The sequence below is a fragment of the Aquarana catesbeiana genome, linkage group LG08 (genome assembly GCF_042186555.1).
Source record: "Aquarana catesbeiana isolate 2022-GZ linkage group LG08, ASM4218655v1, whole genome shotgun sequence".
Lineage (NCBI taxonomy): Eukaryota > Metazoa > Chordata > Amphibia > Anura > Ranidae > Aquarana > Aquarana catesbeiana.
In genome coordinates this window covers 170,414,557-170,442,488 of record NC_133331.1, presented here as the reverse complement: position 1 = coordinate 170,442,488, position 27,932 = coordinate 170,414,557, and the positions used below count along the sequence as shown (strand labels likewise).

The 27,932-nt window shown below is 42.0% G+C and overlaps 1 protein-coding gene across 1 annotated transcript in view; it reads left to right on the top strand.

The window, feature by feature from the left end:
- The window catches only part of CDH23 (cadherin related 23), a 1,935,615-nt gene that overhangs the window by 796,541 nt on the left and 1,111,142 nt on the right, over positions 1–27,932 (top strand). The window contains exon 11 of the mRNA XM_073596703.1: positions 18,373–18,561. Within this exon, the coding sequence (XP_073452804.1) occupies positions 18,373–18,561 (189 nt within the window). The remainder of the gene's footprint in view (positions 1–18,372; positions 18,562–27,932) is intronic.

The window sequence follows — 27,932 nt, the reverse complement described above, 5'->3', positions numbered from 1 at the left end:
TCCAGGCTCTTTCTCCCTGCAGCTGGAAGGTCTTTCAGGCACCCTCTTTCCTAGTCCAGAAGGCCTCCATGATACCCCTCTTATAGTCCAGGGCCTCCAGACACCTGCTGCCCTGGTCTAGGGCCTCCAGACACCCCCTCTCCTAATCTAGGACCTCCAGGCACCCCCTCACCTAGTCCAGTATCTCCCTTGTACCCCCACACCATCCAGGGGCCTTTGCCACACCAACCATTATTTCCTAGTCAAAGGCCTCCTCTGCACTCCTCTCCCAGTCCAAGGCCTCCTTTACAGCCCACTCCAACTTAAAAACCTCCTCAGCACCCTGCTCTCTGAATCTAGGTCCTTTATAAACCCCACTTTTCAAGTCCAGGGCACCTCTACACCCCCTAGTCCAGGGACTCAGGTGTACTCCTCTCTTAGTCTAGGGCCTCCTCTGCACCCTCCCACTCTAGCACCTCCCTCTGCACCCCCCAGTCCACGGCCTCCTCTGCACCCCCCTCAGTCCAGGGCCTCCTCTGCACCCCCCTCAGTCCAGGGCCTCCTCTGCACCCCCCTCAGTCCAGGGCCTCCTCTGCACCCCCCAGCCCAGGACCTCCTCTGCATCCCCCAAGTCCAGGGTCACCTCTGCACCCCCCAGGTTAGGGCCTCTTCTGCACCCCCCTAGCCGAGGACCTCCTCTGCCTCCCCCAAGTCCGGGGTCTCCTATGCGCCCCCCAGGTCAGGGCCTCCTCTCCATCCCCCAGCCCAGGGCCTCCTCCACACTCCCCAGCCCAAAGTCTTCTCTGCATCCCCCATCAGCCCAGGGCCTCCACTGCACCCTCCAGTCAAGGGCCTCCTCTAACCCCCTCCTCCCAGTCCAGGGCCTCCTCTGCACCCCCCTTCAGCCCAGGGCCTTCGCAGCACCTCCTCAGTCCAGGGCCTCCTCTGCATCCCCCAGCTCAGTCCAGGACCTCCTCTGCCCCTCCCCCCAGTCCAGGGCCTTCTTTGAAGCCTCCCCTTCTCTGGAGTGCCTCACGCAGAAAAGACATAGACTGTTTGGGCACTGGGCAGAACTAGGAGGGAGACCTGTCTGTCCATTATACTTAATTTAGCAGCAGTGACACACTTAGAACAGTGGTTCCCAGTGTGGATGGGGCGGCACCCCTGGCAGCATCCCCCCCTAGATGCATCACCCACGCCCCCCTGCCCCGGGTACATTATTACTTTAATGACTATTGTTTGAGGGTTTAAAAGCACTTTAACCTTTTCACTGCCACCGGCGTATGTGATACGGAGGTGGTAATGGGAAGTCTTACACACACTGGTGGCAGTAGCAAAAACCGGCACTGTGTATATTTGACAGGCCAACTGCCTGCTGATTGCTTACACACACACACACCTGTTACTACATCCTCTGAAGCCGGCATGGCGAGTGCTACTGGGTAGAGGGGAGGGAGCCCAGCAAACTTCCATTCGCCTTCCTCCCCTTCCTCTTATTAACCCAGAAGCAACACATAAAAGGTCACTTCCAGGTCCCCATGTCGCTTTCCCCAGCTAGTATGGTCGGGGAAGAAGCTGGTGGAACATAATCTGCATTCCATCGGCTTCATTGGAGAACAAGGAAGACATCGGGGATCTTTTAGACCCCCGGCGTCTCATTAACCACTTCCTGCCCAAGCCATTTTTCAGCTTTCAGTACTGTCACATTTTGAATGACAATTGCGCGGTCATACAATACTGTACCCAAATGAAATTGTTATCATTTTTTCCCCACAAATAGAGCTTTCTTTTATTTTGATCACCTCTGCGGTTTTTATTTTTGCGCTGTAAACAAAAGAAGAGTGACAAGTTTAAAAAAAAAACACAATAATTTTTACCTTTTGCGATAATAAATATCCAATTTTTTTTTCTTTAAAACAAATTTTTTCTCAGTTTAGGCTGATATGTATTCTTGTACATATTTTTGGTAAAAAAATCGCAATGAGCGTATATAGATTGGTGTGCGCAAAAGTTATAGCGTCTACAAAATAGGGGATAGATTTATAACATTTTAATTTTTTAAAATTTTTTTTACTAGTAATGGCGGCGATCTGCAATTTGTATCGTGACTGCGATATTGCGGCAGACATATCGGACACTTTTGACACATATTTGGGACCATTCACATTTATACAGCAATCCGTGCTATAAAAATGCATTGATTACTGTATAAATGTGACAGGCAGGGAAGGGGTTAACACTAGGTGGTGATCGAGGGGTTAACTGTGTTTGCTAGGGAGTGATTCTAACTGTAGGGGGTGGGGACTCACTAGGGGAGGAGACCGATCGGTGTTCCTCTGTACTAGGAACACACCATCAGTCTCCTCTCCTCTGGCAGGACCGTGGATCTGTGTGTTTACACACACAGATCCACGGTCCTGCTGTGTTACCGGTAATCGCGAGTGCCCGGCGGACATCGCGGCCGCTGGGCACGCGCACCGGGTGCCCAGTGACACGGCGGGCAGGCGCGATCGCCGTCGGCGGCGCGTGGGCCCCCTGGTGGGCTGGGAAAGCGAAGACGTCATATGACGCCCTCCTGCCGCGAGAGCTGCAGTCAGCAAGCAGTTAAAGAGAACAGGTGATCAAAAGATCATCATATATGGGACTATGAAAAAAAAAATTAAAGATATAAAATACCCCCCCAAAAAAATTGAGCCCCCCCACTCTCACATACATGCACATACGAACATAAATGCATGCTTCGGTTTGCCTACGCATGAAAACGTTGGTTGCACTACACATTACATATAACCACCACTGCCAGAATGAGAGTAATAACTCTAGGCCCATTATTCCCAGTTAACTCAAAATTGATGACCAGTATAGGCTTTTAAGGCATCGCCTACAGAAAATATAGGGTACTGAAGTTTGTCATGTTTTTATAGGCACACACAATTGTAAGGTGTGACATATTGGGTATCTATTTACTTGGCGCAAGCTTATCTTTAATATTTCACCAAAAATTGGTATGCTATTGCATTTGTGTGCCCTTAAATGTGTGCTCTAAAAGTGTATTTTTTACTGAAATGTTGCATTTCCTAAACTGTTGCGCTAATATCAAGTGACATAGAAAATTTAACTACAACTATTTTATTCTCTAGAGTGTCTGCTTTTAGAAAACATATAATGTTTGGGGTTTTATGTAATCTTCAGGCTTAACATTTTTAAATGTGTGTGCAAAAAAAAAGCAAAAACAGCTCTAATTTAATGTCAAATTTAATAGCTCCATGTTTCTCTCACTTTTCTAAAATCATACTCAATATTTGAAATTCATTCACACTTAGAAACCTTTTCTACATTTACTTTGAAACAGTGTTTGAATTGGCCTCAGTTTATGGAATACCAAGCGGAAGATTAAACGATTTCATGCACAAGACAAACTCTGCGTTTGCAAAATAAAAACGTTATCTCAAGTAGGCCACACACACACTGATTTTGCATTAAATTTTCAATGCATTTTTTTTAACAGATAGTTCACTTGTATTTAGCGTTATTTTCAATGATGTCACCCACTTGCTGTTTTTAAGTCAACAACAATTTTCCTCAGAAGCCCATATACATTTAATTGTTTTTCATAAGTAGTCACTTTATTACAATAAAAGATTTAAGACTGAAAAAAAATACATACACCCTAAGGCCTGGTTCACACCTATGCATTTTTTAGTGCTTTTTCAATTTTGCAGAAACAAACTACAGTCCATTTAACATGGCTTCCTATGGGTCATGTTCACATCTGTGCATTTTATGGAAAGGGCCAGGGACCAGCAGGTTGTGTTTTTGGTTCCATAGACTGCAATGGGTCAAAAATGTGTATTGAAAAATGCAAAATTGCACTTGGAATATGCATCAACTGCAACCTGCATAGGTGTTAACAGGCCTAAAACCCTATAGGAATGATAGAATGTTTTCTAAGGCTTCAATCACACTGGTATTGATAAATATTTGTTTAAATACAGAGAATATTTCTAAACACATATAAATGTGCATACAAATATTATGGATGTAGGTACCATTTCAGGTGAAACCACTTAGCACATTTCCCTTTAATATCTTTAAACACAGTAACATCATCACTGGATCTCTGTGCTTTTATCCAATTCAGGCATATTGTGGTTGGTCGGTTGCTGCTCACCGGTCACTGCAAAAATATAAAAAAGCCCCAAAGCTTCCTAACTATGTCACAGAAAACAGCTAACTTGTTCTAAATCTGACACTGATTCCATTGGTATCTTGCTTGAAACAGATGCTGAATCTGTTATGTCATAACCTTATAGCTACCATCTGCTCCCTCTGAGCTTATGTCCTATCAAACGTTGTAAATAACTACTTTCTGTTAAATTCTAAAGTAAATGATAGCTAATAAAAATGAATGTGAAATTGAAACACAAAACACAAAAGCATTGGAATCCAGGCAACAGAAGCTGTTATTCTGCTTTATTGTCTGTGGCACAACCTACCAGCTAGTGATTGTAGGCCCTGAAAAAGGCATTTTCTCAATTCGTTTTGGTGGAACAAATAAAGTTCTAAAAGTTGGAGGTTTTCTTACCTTCATGCTTTCTAGGCATGAAGCTAAAAAAAAACCTGTGTGCAGCTCCCAGTCCCCCCCCCCTCCAATACTTAACTGAGCCCAATCTCGATCCAGCGATGTGCACAAGAGCAGCTGCTCTCCTGGGTCTTTCCTTCCTTATAGGCTTGGACAATGAACACACAGAGCGGGACTCAGGAGCGAGCATGTACAAGTACTCCAATAGCAAGTAGCTTGTTCTGGGGGCATTCAGCAGAGGGGTGGTGCCCAGAGCATGAGCATCGGTAGGTGAGCCGAGAAGATGACGATCTGGGCTGCTCTGTGCAAAACCATTGCACGGAGCAGGTAAGTATGACATGTTTGTTATTAAAGTGTTTGTAAAGGCAGAATGGTTTTTTTATCTTAATACATTCTATGCATTAAGATAAAAAGCCTTCTGTGTGCCGCAGCCCCCCTCAGCCCCCCTAATACTTACCTGAGCCCTTTCTCTATCCAGCGATGTTGCCGTAGTGTCTTAGCTGCCTGGGATTCCTCTCCTCATTGGCTGAGACAGCAGCGCAGCGTCTTTGGCTCTTGCTGCTGTCAATCAAAGTCAGTCAGCCAATGAGGAGAGAAAGGGAGTGGGGCCAGGCCGCAGCTCTGTGTCTGAATGCTCTGTGCAAAACCATTACACAGGGCAGGTAAGTATGACATGTTTGTTATTTTTAGCTAAAAAGAAGAAACATTACAAATACTTTAATTTTCCTTTAGTATCACTTTAAATGAAATCTACATCGGTACACTTTTATTTTATAACACCAGCATTGGAATAGCAATGCAAGCAATCGTTATTTTTGGCAACCCTATATAAGCTTGCTTAGGAGAAAAATCTCCTTTCACGTTGTGAATAGGGATGAGCCGAACACCCCCCGGTTCGGTTCGCACCAGAACCCGCGAACGGACCGAAAGTTCGCACGAACGTTAGAACCCCATTGACGTCTATGGGACTCGAACGTTCGAAATCAAAAGTGCTCATTTTAAAGGCTAATTTGCATGGTATTGTCCTAAAAAGGGTTTGGGGACCCGGGTCCTACCCCAGGGGACATGTATCAATGCAAAAAAAACTTTTAAAAACGGCCGTTTTTTCGGGAGCAGTGATTTTAATGATGCTTAAAGTAAAAAAAAAAAGTGAAATATTCCTTTAAATATCGTACCTGGGGGGTGTCTATAGTATGCCTGTAAAGTGACGCGTGTTTCCCATGTTTAGAACAGTCCCTGCACCAAATGTCATTTTTAAAGGAAAAAATCTCATTTAAAACTGCTTGCGGGTTTAATGTCATGTCGGGTCATGGCAATATGGATGAAAATCAGTGAGACAAACGGCATGGGTACCCCCCAGTCCATTACCAGGCCCTTTGGGTCTTGTATGGATATTAAGGGGAACCCCGCACCCAAATTAAAATAAGGAAAGGTGTGGGGCCACCAGGCCCTATATACTCTGAACAGCAGTATACAGGCGGTGCAAACAAGACAGGGACTGTAGGTTTGTTGTTAAGTAGAATCTGTTTGTAATTTTGAACATTTTTAACGTGTTTAGCTCCAGCCAAAAAATCTTTTCTAAGCTTTTTGGAAAACATAGGGAAGGGTTATCACCCCTGTGACATTTGTTTTGCTGTCTTTCCTCCTCTTCAGAAGATTTCACCTCACTTTTTTGTCCCAATGAAAAATGTTTTTTGAAAATTTGGGTTTTTTTGTGGAACAAGGATTGGAAAGCATCAGTGGAAAGGAGAAATTGTTTTCCCATATTAACTCTTACAGGAAAGAATTTCCCTTCCTAGGGGTAGATTTCATCTCACTTCCTGTTGTCTCCTTCCGTTTGCAAGTAGGAGTCGTTTGTAAGTTAGATGTTTGAAAGTAGGGTCCTGCCCTATATACTCAGCAGAAATTTGGGCCTTAGGTGTTGCTGTGGCCACAACACTGTAAGCCCTCACAGGGCCCTGCTGTGAAATATTAGATCAAGAATTGTAATTACATGCCCCTGTTGAACAGGAGCTGAAAAATTAGGCCTTAGGCACTGGTGCTGGTGCCACAACACTGCAACCCCTCACAGACACTCTAGTTGGAACGCAGGAACGAGCCCTGCTGCAAAGTATTGCTTCAAAAATTGTAATTACACGCCCCTGTTAGACAGGGGCAGAAAAATTGGGCCTTAGGCACTGGTGCTGGTGCCACAACACTGCAACCCCTCACAGACACTCTAGTTGGAACGCAGGAACGAGCCCTGCTGCAAAGTATTGCATCAAAAATTGTAATTACACGCCCCTGTTAGACAGGGGCAGAAAAATTGGGCCTTAGGCACTGGTGCTGGTGCCACAACACTGCAACCCCTCACAGACACTCTAGTTGGAATGCAGGAACGAGCCCTGCTGCAAAGTATTACATCAAAAATTGTAATTACACGCCCCTGTTAAACAGGGGCTGAAAAATTGTGCCTTAGGCACTGGTGGTGGCGCCCAGAACCAAAAATGTTCTTACAAGCTATCAGCGTGATGATTGAGGAGGAAGAGGATAATTACTCAGGGATAGTCACTCAGCATCAGCATAGGCAGTCTTTGAAGGGATCTGAGATTTCAAAAAAAATTATTCGGTTACATCAGCATCAGGTGCTTGGTAGCTGGTGGTGATCCAAGACTCATTCATTTTTATGAAGGTCAGCCGATCGACCGAGTCGGTGGACAGACGCACCCTGTGATCGGTTACCACGCCTCCAGCAGCACTGAATGTGCGTTCCGAAAGAACGCTGGATGCAGGACAGGCCAGTAGCTCAATTGCATACTGTGCAAGCTCTGGCCAGTGATCCATCCTCAAGACCCAGTAACCCAGAGGATTTTCGGTGGGAAAGGTGTCCAAGTCTGATCTTGCCCCTAGGTATTCCTGCACCATGTAAAACAGACGCTGGCGATGGTTGCTGGAACCGATCATACCTTGGGGCTGCGGACCAAAAAATTGTCTGAACGCATCGGTCAGACGGCCACCTTCTCCACCGCTCCTTCTTTGACTGACCGAAGCCTCAGCAACACGTTGTCCAGAAACAGGAGTTTGTAACCTCCCAGTCTCTGGGAACGCGTTGCACAGACCTTTCTGCAAGGCCTCCCGAAGATGTTTCATCCTCTGCTCCCTCTGCGATGGCAAGATAAGGTCCGCAACCTTACCCTTGTAACGTGGATCAAGGAGGGTTGCCAGCCAGTATTGGTCCTTCTCCTTGATACCACGAATACGAGGATCCTTACGCAGGCTTTGCAGGATCAGGGAGGCCATGCAGCGTAGGTTTGCTGAGGCATTCGGTCCGGAGTCCTCTGGGTCACTAAGAACGACATGGTCCGCAGCCACCTCCTCCCAGCCACGTACAAGTCCATGTGTTTCTTGGGACTGATCCCTTAAAGACTGCTGCTGATGCTGAGTGCCAGGCTCCACCTCCATACTGACACAATCTTCCTCCTCCTCCTCTTCCTCCTCGTCCTCTTCCTGTGTGATCGGCGGGCACGCAGGAACACTGTCTGGATAAAGGGGGCCTTGAGAGCTAAGGAAGTCCTCCTCTTCCTGCCTCTGTTCTGCCTCAAGTGCCCTGTCCATTATTCCACGCAGCGTGTGCTCCAACAGGTGGACAAGGGGGACAGTGTCACTGATGCATGCACTGTCACTGCTCACCATCCTCGTGGCCTCCTCGAATGGTGACAGGATAGTGCATGCATCCCTGATCATGGCCCACTGGCGTGGGGAAAAAAAACCAAGCTCCCCTGACCCTGTCCTGGTGCCATAGTCGCACAGGTACTCATTGATGGCCCTCTGCTGCGTGTGCAGCCGCTGCAGCATGGCCAACGTTGAGTTCCACCTGGTGGGCATGTCACAGATTAGGCGGTTCTTGGGCAGGTTAAACTCCTTTTGGAGGTCCGTCAGCCGAGCACTGGCATTATATGACCGGCGGAAATGCACACAGACTTTCCTGGCCTGCCTCAGGACATCCTGTAAGCCCGGGTACCTGCCCAAGAACCGCTGCACCACCAAGTTAAGGACGTGAGCCAAACAGGGCACATGGGTCATTTGTCCCTGTCGGAGGGCAGAGAGGAGGTTGGTGCCATTGTCGCAAACCACCATTCCTGCCTTAAGTTGGCGTGGCGTCAACCACCTCTGAACCTGCCCCTGCAGAGCTGACAAAACCTCTGCCCCAGTGTGGCTCCTGTCCCCCAAGCACACCAGCTCAAGCACCGCATGGCATCTTTTGGCCTGCGTACTTGCGTAGCCCCTTGAACGCCTACGGAGCACCGCTGGTTCCGAGGAAGAGGCCATGGAGGAAGAAGAAGAGGAGGGGGTGGAGGAGAGAGGTGTGTCACAATCAGCATTTTGGAGGCGTGGTGGCGGAACAACCTCCAACACTACTGCACCTTGTCCTGCATCCTTCCCAGCTGCCAGCAGAGTCACCCAATGCGCCGTGAAACTTAGGTAACGTCCCTGTCCATGCCTGCTGGACCATGAGTCAGCGGTAATATGCACCTTACCGCTGACCGCCCTGTCCAGCGAGGCATGGACATTGCCTTCCACATGCCGGTAGAGAGCCGGAATCGCCTTCCGTGAGAAAAAGTGGCGTTTGGGTACCTGCCACTGAGGAACCGCACATTCCACAAACTCACGGAAGGGGGCAGAGTCTACCAACTGAAAAGGCAGCAGTTGAAGTGCTAGCAATTTTGCCAAGCTAGCATTCAACCGCTGGGCATGTGGATGGCTGGGAGCAAACTTCTTTCGGCGGTGCAGCAGCTGGGGCAGGGAAATTTGCCTGGTACAATCTGACGTCGGTGTACCAAAAGCAGATTGCCCACAAGTACTTGGCTGTGACACACCTAATTCTACACCTTCATTCCTCTCACTGCAGGTCTCAGAGAGGACTGAAGGTCTAGTGGGGTTGGAAATCTCAGCTGATGAGGAGCAAGGAGAGATCCTCTTTGTTCTTTGGTGTGGGTCTTTTAGATACGCTTGCCAACGAACTGCATGGCAGGTCAACATATGTCTGGTCAAGCATGTGGTACCCAAGCGGGAGATGTTTTGGCCACGCGAGATACGCTTGAGACATATGTTGCAAATAGCAGCGGTGCGATCTGATGCACTCGTCTCAAAAAAGGCCCACACCAAAGAACTTTTTGAATAACGCGCAGAGACTGCAGTGCCCTGCACATGTGGAGCTTTGGGGTGTGATGCAGTCAATGTGCTGCCCTTAGGCTGGCCCCTGGAGGGCATCCTGCCTCGTTGGTGATGTGCCGCCGCCTCCTCCTCCTCCTCCTCCTCCTCCTCCTCCTCTCTCCTTTCAGGCACCCACGTTGAGTCAGTGACCTCATCATCCCCTCCCTCCTCATCACTGGAGCAAACCTGGCAGTATGCTGCAGCAGGGGGAGCATGACTGCCAGATTGCTGTCCTTCTTGGGCACCCCCTCTGTCCGTGCTCATGTTACTGCCTTCATCGAGCTCAGTATCGTCATCAGAGCCTTCCAAACGCTGGGCATCCTCCTGGAGCATGTACCCAACACTGTGGTCAAACAGTTCGAGGGAATCCTCATGAGGACATGGTGGAGCTAGGGAAGGAGTCACTGATGACATTGAGCTGAGGGAAGAGGCCGCTGCTTTGCCAGACAAAGCACCCTGGGCATGGGTGAGAGAGGATGAGGAGGATGAGGACGGCTTGGTCATCCACTGGACCAAGTCTTCCGCATGTTGCGGCTCAACACGGCCAGCTGCCGAAAAAAAGGCCAAGCGTGTCCCATGGCCACGTGCTGATGAGGATGCACCGTCTCCACGACCAGCACTAGACACAGAGCCTGCTTGCCCTCTCTTATTGGCTTGTGACTGTCTGCCTCTCCTTCTTGGCCTTCCAGACATACTAATGGCCTGTAGCTGCACTAAGCTGGGATAGAACACCTGTAATTTTCTTCAAGTAGCTTTATATACTGTAACCAGACAAGCCTGCCTGTCAGTAGGAAGATAACAGGAACGGATCTAGCTGAACACTGTGAGCAGGACGCACTGTACTAAATGTAAATAGTCTAGCTGCCTGACCGTGGTACTAATAGGATCAAATAGAACACCTGTAATTTTCTTCAGGTAGCTTTATATACTGTAACCAGACAAGCCTGCCTGTCAGTAGGAAGATAACAGGAACGGATCTAGCTGAACACTGTGAGCAGGACGCACTGTACTAAATGTAAATAGTCTAGATGCCTGACCGTGGTACTAATAGGATCAAATAGAACACCTGTAATTTTCTTCAAGTAGCTTTATATACTGTAACCAGACAAGCCTGCCTGTCAGTAGGAAGATAACAGGAACGGATCTAGCTGAACACTGTGAGCAGGACGCACTGTACTAAATGTAAATAGTCTAGCTGCCTGACCGTGGTACTAATAGGATCAAATAGAACACCTGTAATTTTCTTCAGGTAGCTTTATATACTGTAACCAGACAAGCCTGCCTGTCAGTAGGAAGATAACAGGAACGGATCTAGCTGAACACTGTGAGCAGGACGCACTGTACTAAATGTAAATAGTCTAGCTGCCTGACCGTGGTACTAATAGGATCAAATAGAACACCTGTAATTTTCTTCAAGTAGCTTTATATACTGTAACCAGACAAGCCTGCCTGTCAATAGGAAGATAACAGGAACGGATCTAGCTGAACACTGTGAGCAGGACGCACTGTACTAAATGTAAATAGTCTAGCTGCCTGACCGTGGTACTAATAGGATCAAATAGAACACCTGTAATTTTCTTCAGGTAGCTTTATATACTGTAACCAGACAAGCCTGCCTGTCAGTAGGAAGATAACAGGAACGGATCTAGCTGTACACTGTGAGCAGGACGCACTGTACTAAATGTAAATAGTCTAGCTGCCTGACCGTGGTACTAATAGGATCAAATAGAACACCTGTAATTTTCTTCAGGTAGCTTTATATACTGTAACCAGACAAGCCTGCCTGTCAGTAGGAAGATAACAGGAACGGATCTAGCTGAACACTGTGAGCAGGACGCACTGTACTAAATGTAAATAGTCTAGCTGCCTGACCGTGGTACTAATAGGATCAAATAGAACACCTGTAATTTTCTTCAGGTAGCTTTATATACTGTAACCAGACAAGCCTGCCTGTCAGTAGGAATTTAACAGGAACGGATCTAGCTGAACACTGTGAGCAGGACGCACTGCACTAAATGTAAATAGTCTAGAAGATAACAGGAACGGATCTAGCTGAACACTGTGAGCAGGACGCACTGCACTAAATGTAAATAGTCTAGAAGATAACAGGAACGGATCTAGCTGAACACTGTGAGCAGGACGCACTGCATTAAATGTAAATAGTCTAGATAGAAGATAACAGGAACGGATCTAGCTAAACTGAATACAGTGTATATATATATATGCAACACCTGGGATGCATATATATACACAATACACTGTAAGTGCAGCTAACTGACTGACTGTTCTGCCTAATCTATCTAACTCAAATCAAATGACACTGTCTCTCTCTCTCTCTATCTCTCAGCACACCGGAACACACACTACACAGGGCCGCCGTGCAGGCGGCCTTATATAGTGTGGGGTGTGTACTAAATCCCCTGAGCCATAATTGGCCAAAGCCACCCTGGCTTTGGCCAATTACAGCTCTCTCTACTGACGGCGCTGTGATTGGCCAAGCATGCGGGTCATAGTGCATGCTTGGCCAATCATCAGCCAGCAATGCACTGCGATGCCGCAGTGAATTATGGGCCGTGACGCGCCACACGAATTTAGCGCGAACGGCCCATAACGTTCGCAATTCGGCGAACGATCGAACAGCCGATGTTCGAGTCGAACATGGGTTCGACTCGAACACGAAGCTCATCCCTAGTTGTGAACTCTGCTTGCCTGCAGGCCTCTCTTTCCACAACTTTCTCAATACCCTGCATGCTTTGCAGCTTCTCCTCTGCTGTTTACTTTCCATTTCTAAGGACTACATATCCCATGGCACCTTGCTACCTGCAAGTAGTGATTCCTGTACTGACTCCGCAAAATCCTCCTCTCAGCACCTCTGTAGTTCAGAAGGCAGGCTCTGTGAAATGTGTGACACAGCAGTGCCTACTCACAAGGCATAGTGAATACTTGTCACAGAATTCAGGGAGGTAAAAGTGTGGGGATCTTCACAAATTAAGTTTACAAACGTTAAAAATATTCAGAATAATAGGAGTAGGCTAGAAATGATTGAATACAATGTGGAAATGAATATATGATTTAACAGTTTGACCTTAGATACTCTTTAACCAGTTCCCAACCGGTGCACGCCGATGTACGTCGGCAGAATGGCAAGGCTGGGCAAATGGGAGTACTCGTATGTTCCTTTAAATTTGTGGCCATGCCATTGCGTGCACGCGCCGGCCAGGAGCTCCGTGAGTCGGGTCGCGGGTCCCGAGGACGAACGGGGAGATGCTAATGTAAACAAGCATCTCCCTGTTCTGCCTAGTGACAGTGTCAGTGATCTCTGCTCCCTGTGATTGGGAGCAGAGATCAGTGACGTGTTACACGTAGCCACGCCCCCCCACAGTTAGTAACACTACCCAGGACATACTTATCCCCTCCCTAGCCCCCTAGTGGTTAACCCCTTCACTGCCAGTGTCATTTACACAGGAATCAGTGCATTTGTATAGCGCTGATTGCTGTATAAATGACAATGGTCCCAAAAATTTGTCAAAAATGTCCGATGTGTCCGCCATAATGTCGCAGTCACGATAAAAATCGCTGATCACTGCCATTACTAGTAAAAAAAAAATTAATAATAAAAATGCCATAAAACTTTCTCCTATTTTGTAAACACTATAACTTTTGCGTAAACCAATCAATAAACGCTTATTGCAATTTTTTTTTAGCAAAAATATGTAGAAGAATACATATCGGCCTAAACTGTGAAAAAAAATGTTTTTTAAATATTCTTTGGGGATATTTATTATAGCAAAAAGTAAAAAATAATGCGTTTTTTCTAAATTGTCGCTATTTTTTTGTTTATAGCGCAAAAAATAAAAACCACAGAGGCAATCAAATACCACCAAAAGAAAGCTCTATTTGTGGGGAAAAAAGGACGTCAATTTTGTTTGGGAGCCACGTCGCACCACCGCGCAATTGTCAGTTAAAGCGACGCAGTGCCGAATCGCAGAAAGTGCTCTGGTCAGGATGGGGGTAAATTCTACCGGGACTGAAGTGGTTAATGTATTCAACCACTGCAGCATTTTAGATTTAAAAGATTTTTAGCTCTCCAGTTCATTTTATTTATACAGTATGTTTGCATATAAACTGTAGTTTTATAATGCTTTTGCTAAATTAGAAATACCTAAATATATCTAAAAAAAAAAAAAAATAGTTTTTATTACTCTAGTGCTATATGCGACTATGTCCTTTTTAAATGTAAATAACATTCAATCAACTGTGGTCTTTTATAACATGTTCTGTATCGGGGAAGAGGTACATTTTATTTTCTGATTCTGCTTTAGAGCCTAGGACATTTTGAGTGAGCAGTGAAGCATGAACCCACTTTGTCACCAGCCCACTTGTACTGTAAAGACCATTTCAGCTCTGCTCTATCCGGTCCCAGGTTTTTAATTAAAATCAATAGGAGTCTGCCCTGTTTGTTAGAAACACTCTGAGCTGTGCTGTGCATTGGCACTATGGAGCTAGCTACAAATCAGATGCTGCTTAGCAGCCACATTGATTGGGCAGGTCTCAGGCTGTGCCAAAGGTGTACTGATCATTTTTCAGTTTTAGAAGGGGCACCAGTCTTGTAGGTCTAGAAAGTGACACATAATTACAGTACTTGACCTCTGATAAGATTCGCTCAATACTCTATTATCATCATAGTGGTACTTGAAGTGCACAGGTCTTTCGTTTTCTCCCTTTAATTGGAATGGGGAACAATACGGAAGTCCATCTCCAAGAATGAGACAGAACATGCACCATTGTGACAGAAAGCAACACGGGCATCCTCCTTGAAGACCTTTTCCTTATGAAGTTGTCGCTGTCATTGCCAAGTCCTGTCTACGCAAAGACCAGTTTGTCAGTTCAACAGCAGGAGCTGTGGCCTTTTGCTGCTTTTTTATAATGAATATGAACTGTATATATTTTATTAGACAGAGAAGATTGACTGCAGTCCATGTGTTTTCTCATGAAAATGTAATAACCTCTTGACTGTAGTTATAGAAATTATTACTTCTAGGAACAAATGATACAACACATGAAAAACCATCAGCATTATTTTTTATGGTAAATTGTATAATAGACATGAGTTCATTCACTGGCAATTCTTTTTTTTTTTCTTTGATCATAGTGACCTTTTTTCTGCATTCCAATAGTTTTAAAAATGTTGGTAGAGTTGAAGAATATTTGTAAGCTTTAGGGGGAAGAAGGAAACGTTTATAAATTCACACCTTAGCGTTTTTTAGCTTAAAGCTTGACGCTTGAAAACACTGGAGGAGAAAAAAATGTAATTTTCTCTATGGACATGGTTCATATTCTCCACTCCAAGTCGTCTGACTTTGATTCGGGCAGATTTGAGCCTTTTTGGTGCGTTTTTATCCCAATAGAAATGTGATATTTGCGTGTTTTTGTGCACATTCGCGCATTCTTTCACGCATTTGCGCCCGATTTTCTGCAAAAATTAAAAAAAGTAGAACATAAAATAGCAAAAATATATGAATAAATAAATGTAAACTAAGTTCATAAATAACTAAAAACCATAATAAATAAATAAAATAAATGAATAATATGTAATAATACATAAATAAACAATAACCCCTAACCTTAAAACATAATAAATAAAGAAAGAAATAAAAATAATAATAATTTTTTTTTTAAGGGTTAGGGGTTAATTATTTATTTACTATTACTTAGTATTAATTTATTGAATTTATTTATTATTTATTTATGACTATTTTTATTTATTTGTGTTTTTATTTTACATTTATTTATTCATTAATTATTATTGTTATTAGTAGTAGTAGTAGTAATAACACCTTAACCCTAACAAAAAATAACCCTATGTCGGGAAGCTAGTTCAGCTAATACTAATTCTCATACAGCTAACGCAAATTCTTCTGCAACTACTGCTCATTCCCTAATGCTCATTCGCTAAAACAAATTCTCATGCAGCTAATGCAGAAGAATCAGCATTAGCTGCAGAAGAATTAGCATTAGCTGTATGGGAATTGGTATTAGCTGAACTAGCTTCCTGACATAGGGTTACTTATTGATTTTATATTTTTGCTAGGCTTAAGGTGTTAATACTACTATTACTACTAATAATAATAATTAATATATAAATAAATGTAAAATAAATACAAAAATGGATACAAAAATAATAATAATACATGCATTCAATAAAAGAATAATAAGTATTAGTAAATAAATAATTAAATCCTAACCCTAATCCCAACTCCTATTCCTAACCCTAACCTAACCTTAACTCTAAGGCCCCTTTCACACTGAGGCGGTTTGCAGGCGGTATTGCGCTAAAAATACCGCCTGCAAACCTCCCCTAAACAGCCTCCGTTGTTTGTTCAGTGTGAAAGCCCGAGGGCTTTCACACTGAAGCGGTGCGCTGGCAGGACAGTGAAAAAAGTCCTGCAAACCGCTCCTAAACCGCTCCTGCCCATTGAAATCAATGGGACAGCGCGGCTATACCGCGGCAATACCGCGGCTATAGCAGCGCTGTACGAGTGATTTTAACCCTTTTTCGGCCGCCAGCAGGGGTTAAAACTGCACCGCTAGCGGCCGAATACAGCTGCAAGAACGACGGTACAGCAGCGCTAAAAATAGCGCTGTTGTACCGCCGATGCCCCCACCGCCCCAGTGTGAAAGGGGCCTAACCCTTTACCCTAAAAAAATAAAAAAAATAATAAATGAATAATACTAATTCAAAAAGAAATAAAACAGAAAAGCTAAAAAAGCTGACATACCTAGCAACAAATGATGCAACAGATGATAGTTTTCTCTATTGGCTAATAAAAAAACCCCAAAGCTCAAAAGCATGTGCAAGTCGCACATAAAAAAGCACCAAAATCGCACAGAAAAAGGTGTAAAACCCGATGGAAAAATGCTCAAAGACGCTACGCTCAGGTGTGAATGCGGCCTTTGTGTTTCATATTTACTTTCCTAAAAATTAAGTATGAATAAAACTTAAATTAAAGGTATTTTAAAAAAGTGATTTCCCATAATGATTTTTGGAAAAAGAAAATAACACATGCAGAGATGTCAGCTAATCGGGCGTCACCTTTTAAAAAAAATAAATAAAAAAAAAAGTAGTGGTTAGCCCATGCAAAACAGATATGTCACTTCTGAAGAGATGCCAACAAGTTAAACTTTATACATTTTACATATTATTCCCTTTATTTTATAATTGTCTTACAATGGTAAATATTATAGTTGTAGCAGACCATGCTGCTGCTTTGGAGTATAGTAGGTTAAGGGGTAGAGTATGGATGAAAGGACACAAGAAGGGCACACCACCCTTGTGCACTACCTAAGGTAACATTTATTTGAATATATAAACTTAATGCAATACACTGACAAACCCAGTTAGGTATCAGGCTTAAAGCGGGGTTCCCCCCAAATTTTGAACAATATCTGTATGTATTCTCTTCCTTGCCTAGATGCTGACATGCCGTTTAAAAAAATTTAAATCGCTGTAATTACCTTTTATTTTTCTATTCTTCTTTGCACTTCCTGGTTCTCCTCCCGTGGGAGTAGGCGTGTTTCTAGCCTCTCCCAGACTCCTGGGAGCTAGTCTCAGGCTTCCCAGGATGCCACTGAGCATGTGCGGGAACGAGCGGTGAATGCTGGGAGCACAGCATTCACCACATCCAGGAAATAAATGCTTGTGGGCTTCAAATGCCCACAATGAAGATGGAAACCGCCTGCAGTGAATAATATAAGTTATTCTTTCCGACGAAATCTGACACAGGCGGACATATTACACACAATATGTGAGTATGTAATGCTGAGAAGAAAAGTTTGTGAATGAACTCAAAAAAAAAAAAAAAATGATAGATAGGTGGACCCCCGCTTTAAATACATTAAGCAAAACAAACTCCCAACAAGAGGCTCAAGCCACAATCATTATTATTATACACGATTTATATAGCGCCAACAGTTTACGCAGTGATTTACAATGTAGAGGGGGGACAGCACAATTACAGCACAGTTCAATACAGAAAGGACTGGAGAGCCCTGCTCGTAGAGCTTACATTCTACAATTCTGTGCAGGCATCAGCAATATCACAACTGGGTTTGTGAGTATATTGCATTCTGTTTATATAAAAATAAATGTTACCTTAGGTAGTGCACAAGGGTGGTGTGCCCAACTTGTGTTCTTTCATCCATACTCTACCCCTTGACCTACTATACTCCAAAGCAGCAGCATGGTCTGCTACAACTACAATATATACCATTACAAGACAATTAAAATAAAGGCAATAATGTAGGTTTGTGAGTATATTGCATTCATTTTATATAATCAAAATAAATGGTACCTATAGGTAGTATTCACAGGGAGAGCATACAAACTCCATTTTGAGTCACCTGGGTGAGATTCAAACCAAGGACCCCTGTGCTGGACAACATAAGTGATGTCTACTAAGCCACTGTACTGCCTGGCATTTGCTTAGTTATCTCAATGTAACCTTGACTGTAGTTTGTGTATAATATTTCACAATACTATACTGAATGTAACTAACATGTTGCATAGCTGACAGATATAATATGTTTTTTTTAACATAAATTCATATACTTTTTCTAAGGCAACGGAACAGCTGGATGATCGAACCCTTTCTGATGCTACAGTGACAACGACATTCAACATTCTAGTGATTGACATCAATGACAATGCCCCACAATTTAATAGCTCAGAGTACTCTGTCAGCATTCCAGAACTGGCCCAGCTGGGTTTTGCATTGCCTATGTATATTGAAGTTCAGGATAAAGATGAGGTAAGTGGTGTGTAACTTTGTGTCTTTGTCTTTTTTTTGTTTGTTTTTTTTTTTATTTTTTTATGGAAGAGCCCTGGGGCCATCATAAAAAAAAAATACAGAATTATGAGTTTGAAAAAAAATTTTTTTTTTTTTTACAGAATTCTGAGATTGAAAGTCAGAATTCTGAGATTCAAAGTCAGAATTGTGACTTTGAAAGTCAGAATTCTGAGATTCAAAGTCAGAATCGTGAGTTTAAAAAAAAATAAAAATCTACAGAATTCTGAGATTAAAAGTCAGAATTCTGAGATTCAAAGTCAGAATTCTGAGTTTCAAAGTCAGAATTCTGAGTTTATAAAGTAGCAGTCTCTATTAGGAAGATTTTAGGACCAATGAGCAATAATGTAGTAACACCCACAGACCATCATTCTGCAGACATACATGTCTTCTGCTCTGTATATGGATATGTAAATCTATCTTATTAACGGCACACAGTACAGGGAAGCAGGCAGTGCTGGGTTCTCTGGTTCCACGACTGTACTAATAGTTCCTCTGTTTGCTGTCTTATCCTTCTTCTCTGTCATCTGCTCTAACATAAAGAGTCATACTGAAAACATGTGTAGTGTGTGAGTGGGGGGGACACAGCTTCCATAGATAGCAGAACACAATGGCCAGCACAGCACAGCTCTGCACCCCAACTTGTAGGAAACATTGCACTATTGCCCCTACATTGGGGAATTGTGAATCACTAGAAAGCAGCAGGACAATATGTGTCTATGGTCATAACGGATTAATCATAGTAATTACTTGTCTAGATTAATAGAGGTGTTTCACACACAATTAACCTCATATTAAACATAAAAGCAAATTTAAACAACTAATGGGAGTTAGTGTAGTGGTTAGGGTAGCAGACTTATATTGGTGAAGTTGTGGGTTCTAATCTGGGTGAGACTATATTCTTTATACAGTATAAATATATTTTTAAATATGAGATAGCGAGGGCTTAAATTGTATTTTATCAATATATCCAAACTGATCCCAACAGAACACAATGGCCAGTACAGCACAGCTCTGCACCCCAACTTGTAGGAAACCTTGCACTTTTGCCCCTACATGAGGGAATTGTGAATGGCTAGAAAGCAGCAGGACAATGTGTGTCTATGGTCATAACGGATTGATCATAGCAATTACTTGTCTGGACTAATAGAAGTGTTTCACATACAATTAACCTCATATTAAACATAAAAGCAGATGAAAACACCTACTGGGAGATAGTATAGTGGTTAGAGTAGCAAATTTGTATTGGTGAAGTTGTGGGTTCTTATCCAGGTGAGGGAATTTTTTAAATATATATATCTTAAAATATGAGATAGTGAGGGCTTAAATTGTATTTTATCAATATATCTAAATTGATTTCAAGTTCTATTAACAAAGACACACTGATGTATTGAGCACACAAAGTTGTAGTATATGCTGCCTACTATAAATTAGAGTAGAGATTTCAAAGAAAAAACTGTGTATATATTATTAGGGTGATCAGATGGGATCATTAGGGTGTCATCTACAGGTGCCCCTGGGGGGCAGTTCACAATTTCAGGAGGCTGGTCATAACAAATCGATCATAATTCACTCGTCTGGATTAATACAGTTATTTCACAGATAATTAACCTCATATTAAACATAGAAAGAAACCATTCAGAACCCTTAAGTGATAGTATAGTGGGTAGAGTACCAGGCTTATAGTGTTGAAAGGTCTGGTTCTTATCCAGTTCAGAGCATGTTTTTTAATTATGTATGTATTTTCCTTGTCAAAAGAAGTTTATTGAGTATACAATGTTATAAAGATACATAAAGTAAGTTTACAAGGATCTATAAAGTAAGCTCATTGTTTTACAGTACGGTTTATATAGGTAAATATCATGAAATTTCAAATATTAAACATTGGGTTCACGTAAACCTAAATTAAAGATATATATAATTTCCTTAGTTACTTTTGTAGGTATTTAAATGATTTATACCTACTATACATATTGTTTACAAGTAGAGTGTATATAGGTCAAATAAATTCTGATAATGAGCTTTAATCGTAAGGTGGAGAAAAGGAAAGAGAAAGAAGAAAAAGGGTTGAAAGGTAGAGGTATGGTCCACAAGGTTGTCCCGCTCGTCAGTTTATTATTCTTTTTAGTTCTCTTTGAAGCCTTAGAATGGGTGTCTCTGTAAGTCATTTAATCTGTTACCATGGCAACAGGACAGAGTCATTGAAGTTTGACAGGAACTGTTGTTTTATCCAAGGATGCCAAAGTTTTTCAAATTTTGGAATTTGATTTTGATCGATGGCTACCATCTTAGCATGGGACATTGTATTATTCATTCTGTGAATTGTTTCTGCTAGTACCAATGTAGGAGATTTCCATGCCTTGGCCACTGTTTGTTTTGCAGCCGTTATTAGTTGGATCATAAGTTTGAATTGAGAGAGTGTTAACCATTCCGGTTTTAGATTAAGTAAAGTTAAATATGGATCTGGTTGTATTATTTTTTTAAATATTTTAGATGCAATCACGAAGACTTCCTTCCAGAAGGTTTGGATTACTGGGCACGTCCACCATATGTGTAAATATGTGCCTATTTCTGGGCATCCTCGAAAACAAAGAGCTGAGGTATTAGGTGAATATTTTGCCACTCTAGCGGGTACAAGGTACCAGCGAGTTAGGACTTTATAATTTGTCTCCAGTGCTAAGATGTTGGGTGAAGATGACTTAGATGTGAGCCATATGTTAGACCAGTCCGTGTTTTCTAAAGTTCGTCCCAGGTCCTCCTCCCACCTCTGAACGTAAGAGGGTCTATTAAGATTTGCTACTCCATATAATTGATTATAAAGTGATGAAATTGTACCTTTAGCAAATGGATCTTTTGTACAGATTGATTCAAAAATGGATAATTGGGATAATGGTGTATCCCCCTTTAGGAATGGTGTATAGAAATTTTTGATTTGGAGATATCTAAATATCTCAGAGTTTGGTAGACCATATTTTTCTCTAAGCGATGGGAATGAAAGGAATGATTTAGATGCTATGAAGTCATTTAGTGTCTGAATGCCTGATGTTGTCCAAGCTTTAAAAGAGTTTGGGTAGATCCATGCCGGATAAAAGGCCGGATTTCTGATAAAAGAAAGGAGAGGATTGTGTGGAGATTGTAACTGATATTTGATTTTTAGTTTATCCCAGAGAGATAAGAAGTGTTTAGTTATGGGATTATGAATTTTAAAGCGGTCTTTAGGATCAAGCCATAATAAATTTGATATTAATAGAGGGTCATTTTCTGAAGCCTCTATAAATACCCATAATGGGATTTCCTGTTTTGCATGGTATTTGGACAGACTGGCCAAATGTGCTGCTCTGTAGTAGTTAGTAAAATTAGGGTATCCCAGGCCTCCTTTATTTTTGGGAAGATGTAGTGTGTGTATAGGTATACGTGGTTTAGAAGAGCCCCATATAAACGAAGTTGCTCTTTTTTGTACTATTCTCAAAAAATAGGAAGGAATTGGAATAGGGAGGACTCTGAATAGATAAAGCAATTTGGGTAGAATAGTCATTTTGATTGCATATATCTTCCCTATCCAGGATAAAGGAAGTTGCGACCATTGTTTTATTAGATTTGTGATCTGTCTTAATACAGGAGGATAATTGGTTGAGAATAAGTCAGAATGAGATGCTGTTAAATTAATTCCAAGATATGGGATTGATTTTTCTGCCCATGTGAATGGGAGTGCAGCCCTAGCCGGGATCAATTCCATGTTTGTGAGTGAAATATTAAGCACTAGGCATTTCTTAGGATTAATCATAAGGCCGGATAGGGCTGCAAATCCATCAAGAGCTGGTATTAAGTTAGGACCAGAGACCTGTGGTGATGATAGAAAAAGTAATATATCGTCTGCAAATATACATAATTTGTGTGTAATACCTCCTACTTCAATGCCAGTTATAGTTTGGTTTGTTCTGATGTATTGGGCCATGGGTTCGAGTATAAGGGCAAATAATAAGGGAGATAATGGGCAACCCTGTCGGGTACCTCTTTCGATATTAAAGGCTTCAGATTTGTATCCAGCATATTTTATATAGGCTTTGGGTTTATTATATAATGCTTTGATCCATGTTAAAAAGTGGGGTCCAAAACCCCATTTTTGTAATGAATATTGCATATATTGCCAGGATACTGTGTCAAATGCCCTCTTAATATCGAGAGATAGAAAACATAAAGGGATTTTCCGTTTTTTAGCAATATGTGCCAATAACACTGCCCTGCGTATATTATCGCCTGCCTGTCTATTTGGCATGAAGCCTACTTGATCTCTATGTATTAATTTTCCTATAATGCTATTGAGGCGTTTTGCTATTATTTTTGCTAATAATTTAATATCGAGGTTTAACAGAGAGATAGGCCGATAATTCACACAGGAAGTATCATCAGAAAGGGGTTCTGGGATCATACAAACAATTGCCATTAGTGTTTCTTGCCGAAAAGAATGTCCATCTAGAAGTTTGTTAAAAGTTTCAGTGAGAATGGGAGAGAGTATTTCTGAGAATGTTTTATAGTATAAAGCCGAGTAGCCGTCTGGGCCTGGTCTCTTGTTAAGTTTTAGGTCTTTTATGGCGTTAGCAACTTCATCTATAGTTATAGGCTCATCCAAACTGCTTTTTTGATTCTGAGATAACTCAGGTAAGGTTATTTTTGAGAAGAAGGATTCAGCCTCTGTAGGATTAAATTCATTGTTTGTCTTGTATAAAGTTGCGAGATGTGAGTGAAATTTATGGACTATTTTAACTGGATTACAAGTGTAAACATTTTTTGATAATTTCAAGCGTATTGGTTTGAAAGATTTGTTAGTTGAATTTAATGCCCGAGCCAAATATGTACCTGGTTTGTTTGTATTCATGTAGAAATTGTGTTTGGAGCGTTTGAGGGATTTATCAACTGATTCAGTGAGAAATAGATCGTATTCCAATCTAGATTTTTCCAGATGAGATTTTGTACTGAGATGGATTATCTTGAAATGATATGTAGGCTGCATTAAAATTGAGTTCTAGTTTTTTTGCTAGATTTTTGCGTTCCCGTTTAAATAGTGCCATTTGTCTTTGTATTGTACCACGCAATACAGGCTTATGAGCTTCCCACAGTGTTATTGGGGAGATGTCTGTTGTATTATTAATTGATATGTATTCCTTTAAAGCTTGTTCAATGGCCATCTGATGTAGTGGGTGTTTGAGCATTATGTCCGGTAAGTACCACGTTGGGTCATGCGCTTTTGGTATGGCTGAGGCTATAGTAGTGTATACTGCATTATGGTCAGACCACGGAATCGGAATTATATCTGATGCAATAATTTCTGGTATCATTCCTATTGTTAGAAAAATATGATCTATTCTGGTGAAGGTTTGATGAGGGTGCGAGAAATAAGTGAATTTCTTTTTCATTGGGTTACTTTCTCTCCACGAATCTACCAGATTGTATTTGGAAAGAAGTTGAGAAAAAGGTAATCTAGAGGTTATTTTGGATGGTGTAAAAGGTGATTTATCTAGAAATGGGAGGAGGACCTGGTTCGAATCCCCACACATTATCACTGTTCCTATTTTGTGTGTATTAATCACTTGTAATATATGTGAGAGGAATGGTGTAGGTTGTTTGTTAGGAGCGTAGTAGGAAATCACCGTGATTGCTGTATCCATTATATAACCCATGAGTATCAGGTATCTACCTTCTGGGTCTTTAATTTCTGATGATAAGGTGAATGGTGTGGATCGGTGAAATGCAATTAGAGTTCCCCTTTGCTTGGTACAGGCAGAAGCCGTGTAAATTTGTTGATAAAAAGGAGAAATATATTTTGGAGTAGAATCTTTGGTGAAGTGTGTTTCTTGGAGGCATACTATGTGAGCCTTCTTGTTATGGAAAGTACGGAAGGCTTTGGTCCTTTTTTGAGGGACATTTATTCCCTGAACATTCAGGGAAATTATATTCAGTGGTGCCATGGCAACAGATCAAATAGTTTTGACTTACTTTTTGTTATGCAGAGCTGACTGCGCAGATCAACCTGTGTGGACTGAAGAGATGAATAGATAGAAAAGAAACCAGTGAATTCTGGAGTAAAGAGTAAACAAAAAACATATGAGATTAGATGATACATTGTATAAATTATTTTTTGCAAGTAATCACAATTTACCCGTGAAAGAGAATAAATATCTCTCTCAGGGGAATAAGTGCCTTCGTCACACTCCCACATAATATGGTTGGGAGAATGAGGAGGGCTAATGGGGGTACACGGATCTTCCGCTTACAGGAGAGAAGTGCTATGTCAAAAGACATCAAAATGATGTTTCATTAATTGGAGTGCAGAATATAGTTTTTGTTGAAATTATTTATTCCAGGGTGGTTGTATATGGTTAGTTTTGCCCTAGGCTAAATAATTCAGTTAGAAAGGTACTGTTAATAACTTTGGTATTGATGAAGATAGTTTGAATTATTTTGGGATTTTAACCCTTTTAGAGTAAACAATTACATATTTTATTTATATGTAACTGTTTAGATATGTTAACTCATAAAATTGAGGTTGTATTGCTTCAGATTAGAATAAACAAAAACATAATTCTAGGAACTAGTTAGGTAATAATATATTTGTTTTAAGAAAAGAAAGAAAAAGCTTCCATTACTTCTGGATTATTGAACATATTTGTCCTAAAAAGTAATAAATCTATTGTTATTACCTGATAATATATAACTGAACAAGAATTTCCTTATTTCACTTATATATTTTAAGGCTATATGAATCAGAAGTAATAAGAAATATAACTGGAATGTAACATGATCCCACACAGTGTGTGACTATCAGAATGCAGTTACATTCAGTTATAAATATAGGTTTTTTATAGAGAACCATCTCTTAGTATAATAAATGAAGAGATATCAGGAATTAGGATGTCAGTCCATTGAATCTTCTTGGTCCATGGATGATGTGGCATAACGGCCTCTTTTGTGAGAATGATGATTCCCATTTTGTTCTGAAATTTTCTGGGTGCTGCCTGAAGGTGAAGATGATGCCATTCTTCTGCGTGTGGGAGTGTTGCTGCTTGTGGGTTCTGTCAGATTTAATTTTAAAAGGGTTTGTTGTAGTTCATCTGCTGATCTGCTTCTGTAAATTGTACCTTGGTAGTTAAATCTGACTGAAAAGGGGAAGCCCCATTGATACATAATGTTGTGGCGTTGCAGTTCCATTAGTTGGGGTTTCATGGATCGTCTTTTAGTAATAGTAAGTTGGGATAGGTCAGCAAAAATTTGATAATTGTGTCCTTGAAAATTAAGTTCCTTTTTTTCTCTTGCAGCAATTAGTATTTGTTCTTTCGTTCTGTAATAATGAAATTTTGTGATTATATCACGTGGGGGTCCATCTTTCTTTTTGGCTGTGAGGGCTCTGTGTACTCTGTCCAGTTCTAAACGTTCAATAGGGATATCTGGCTTTAGTTCTTGTAATAGAGCAGTAATAGTAGATTGCAGGTCTGTCACAGTTTCAGGTATTCCCCTTATGCGCAAGTTTGAACGTCTGGCTCTATTTTCGTAATCTTCGAGCTTAGTTTGAAGTATTAAATTCTCTTTTTTTAATTGTTCCAATTCTGTTATATTTTCTTGGGTTGTAATTTCAATTTCATCCATTTTTATTTCTAAGGCTGCGGTGCGGTTTCCCAGCTCTCTTATTTCTTTGGTTAGGCTTTTTGTTATTTGGTCTGAGGTTTGTTTTAAAGCCTTATGAAGCATCTTTTCAAATTGTAATAATATTACTGAGGATGCTGAGGAGGCTTGTGGAGAAGTTTGTGAGAGGATTTGTTCTGTATCTGACTCAAATGGAGAGTCTTGCTGTGACATTTTCTGTCTGTGAGAGCGCCCTGGTGCTGTATATTGTGAGGTGACTGGAGCTGCTTCAGCTGCAGTGAGTGCCTGTGAGCTCTTTGTGAGGTGATTTTTATTTCTGCCACGGTTTCCTCCCAGTACCATATTTCCTGCCCAAACTTTCACAGTTTGTTCCCTGGGGCAAAAAGGTTCAAATGGATACCTTTTGAGCCTGCAGGCTCCGCTTTGTCCTTCTCTTCTCTCCTCAGCGGTGTGGAGCTCTAACAATGCATGTCTGCTCTGCTAGGCTCCGCCTCCTGCCCCCCCATGTATGTATTTTCAATATATTGATTTTATATTAAACATATTTTAAACTATAAGTTACTGAGAACTTAAATTGTATTTTATTGATATATCCAAATTGATTTCAAGGCATATTAACAAAGACATATTGATAAAATTGTTGTATAAGCTGACTACTATAAATTAGAGAGTAGGGATTTTTTTTTACAAATCTGTGTATATATTGGGATGATTTTGGTGACATGGGGCCAGTTCTCAATGTCAGGAGATTGTCCCTGGAAGCTGCTTGATAACCATCATGTCTTATAACTCAACCACCGATGCAGGGGCATTTTTTCATCCAACGACACCACCGATGCAGGGTCATTTTTTCCATCCAATGACACCACCGATGCTGGGTCATTTTTTCCATCCAGTGACATCACCGATGCAGGGTCATTTTTTTCCATCCAGTGACACCACCGATGCAGGGTCATTTTTTCCATCCAATGACACCACCGATGCAGGGTCATTTTTTCCATCCAGTGACACCACCGATGCAGGGGCATTTTTTCATCCAACGACACCACCGATGCAGGGTCATTTTTTCCATCCAATGACACCACCGATGCAGGGTCATTTTTTCCATCCAATGACACCACCGATGCAGGGTCATTTTTTTCCATCCAGTGACACCACCGATGCAGGGTCATTTTTTTCCATCCAGTGACACCACCGATGCAGGGTCATTTTTCCATCCAGTGAAACCACCGATGCAGGGTCGTTTTTCCATCCAGTGACACCACCGATGCAGGGTCATTTTGTTTCCATCTAGTGACACCACCGATGCAGGGCCATTTTTCTTCTTCACTACTGTTAGCCCCTTGTGTGTGCACCAGTTTTAAACTCTTAGACCCCTTTCACACCGAGCCGCCCATAGCGTCGGCGGTAAAACGCCGCTATTTTTAGTGGTGTTTTACTGTTGGATTAGCAGCACATTTCGGCCGCTGGCGGGGCGCTTTTACCCCCCGCCAGCGGCCGAGAGAGTGTTAAAACAGCCCGCAATGCGCCGCAATAGCGCGGACCTTTCCTGACGTCCTGCCAGCGCAGCGCTCTGGTGTGAAGGCCCTCGGGTAGAGTAATGTGAAGCCCTCGGGTAGAGTAATGTGAAGTCCTCGGGCTTTCACACTGGAGACAATGCTGCAGCTGTTTGAGGGCGGATTGCAGGCGCTATTTTT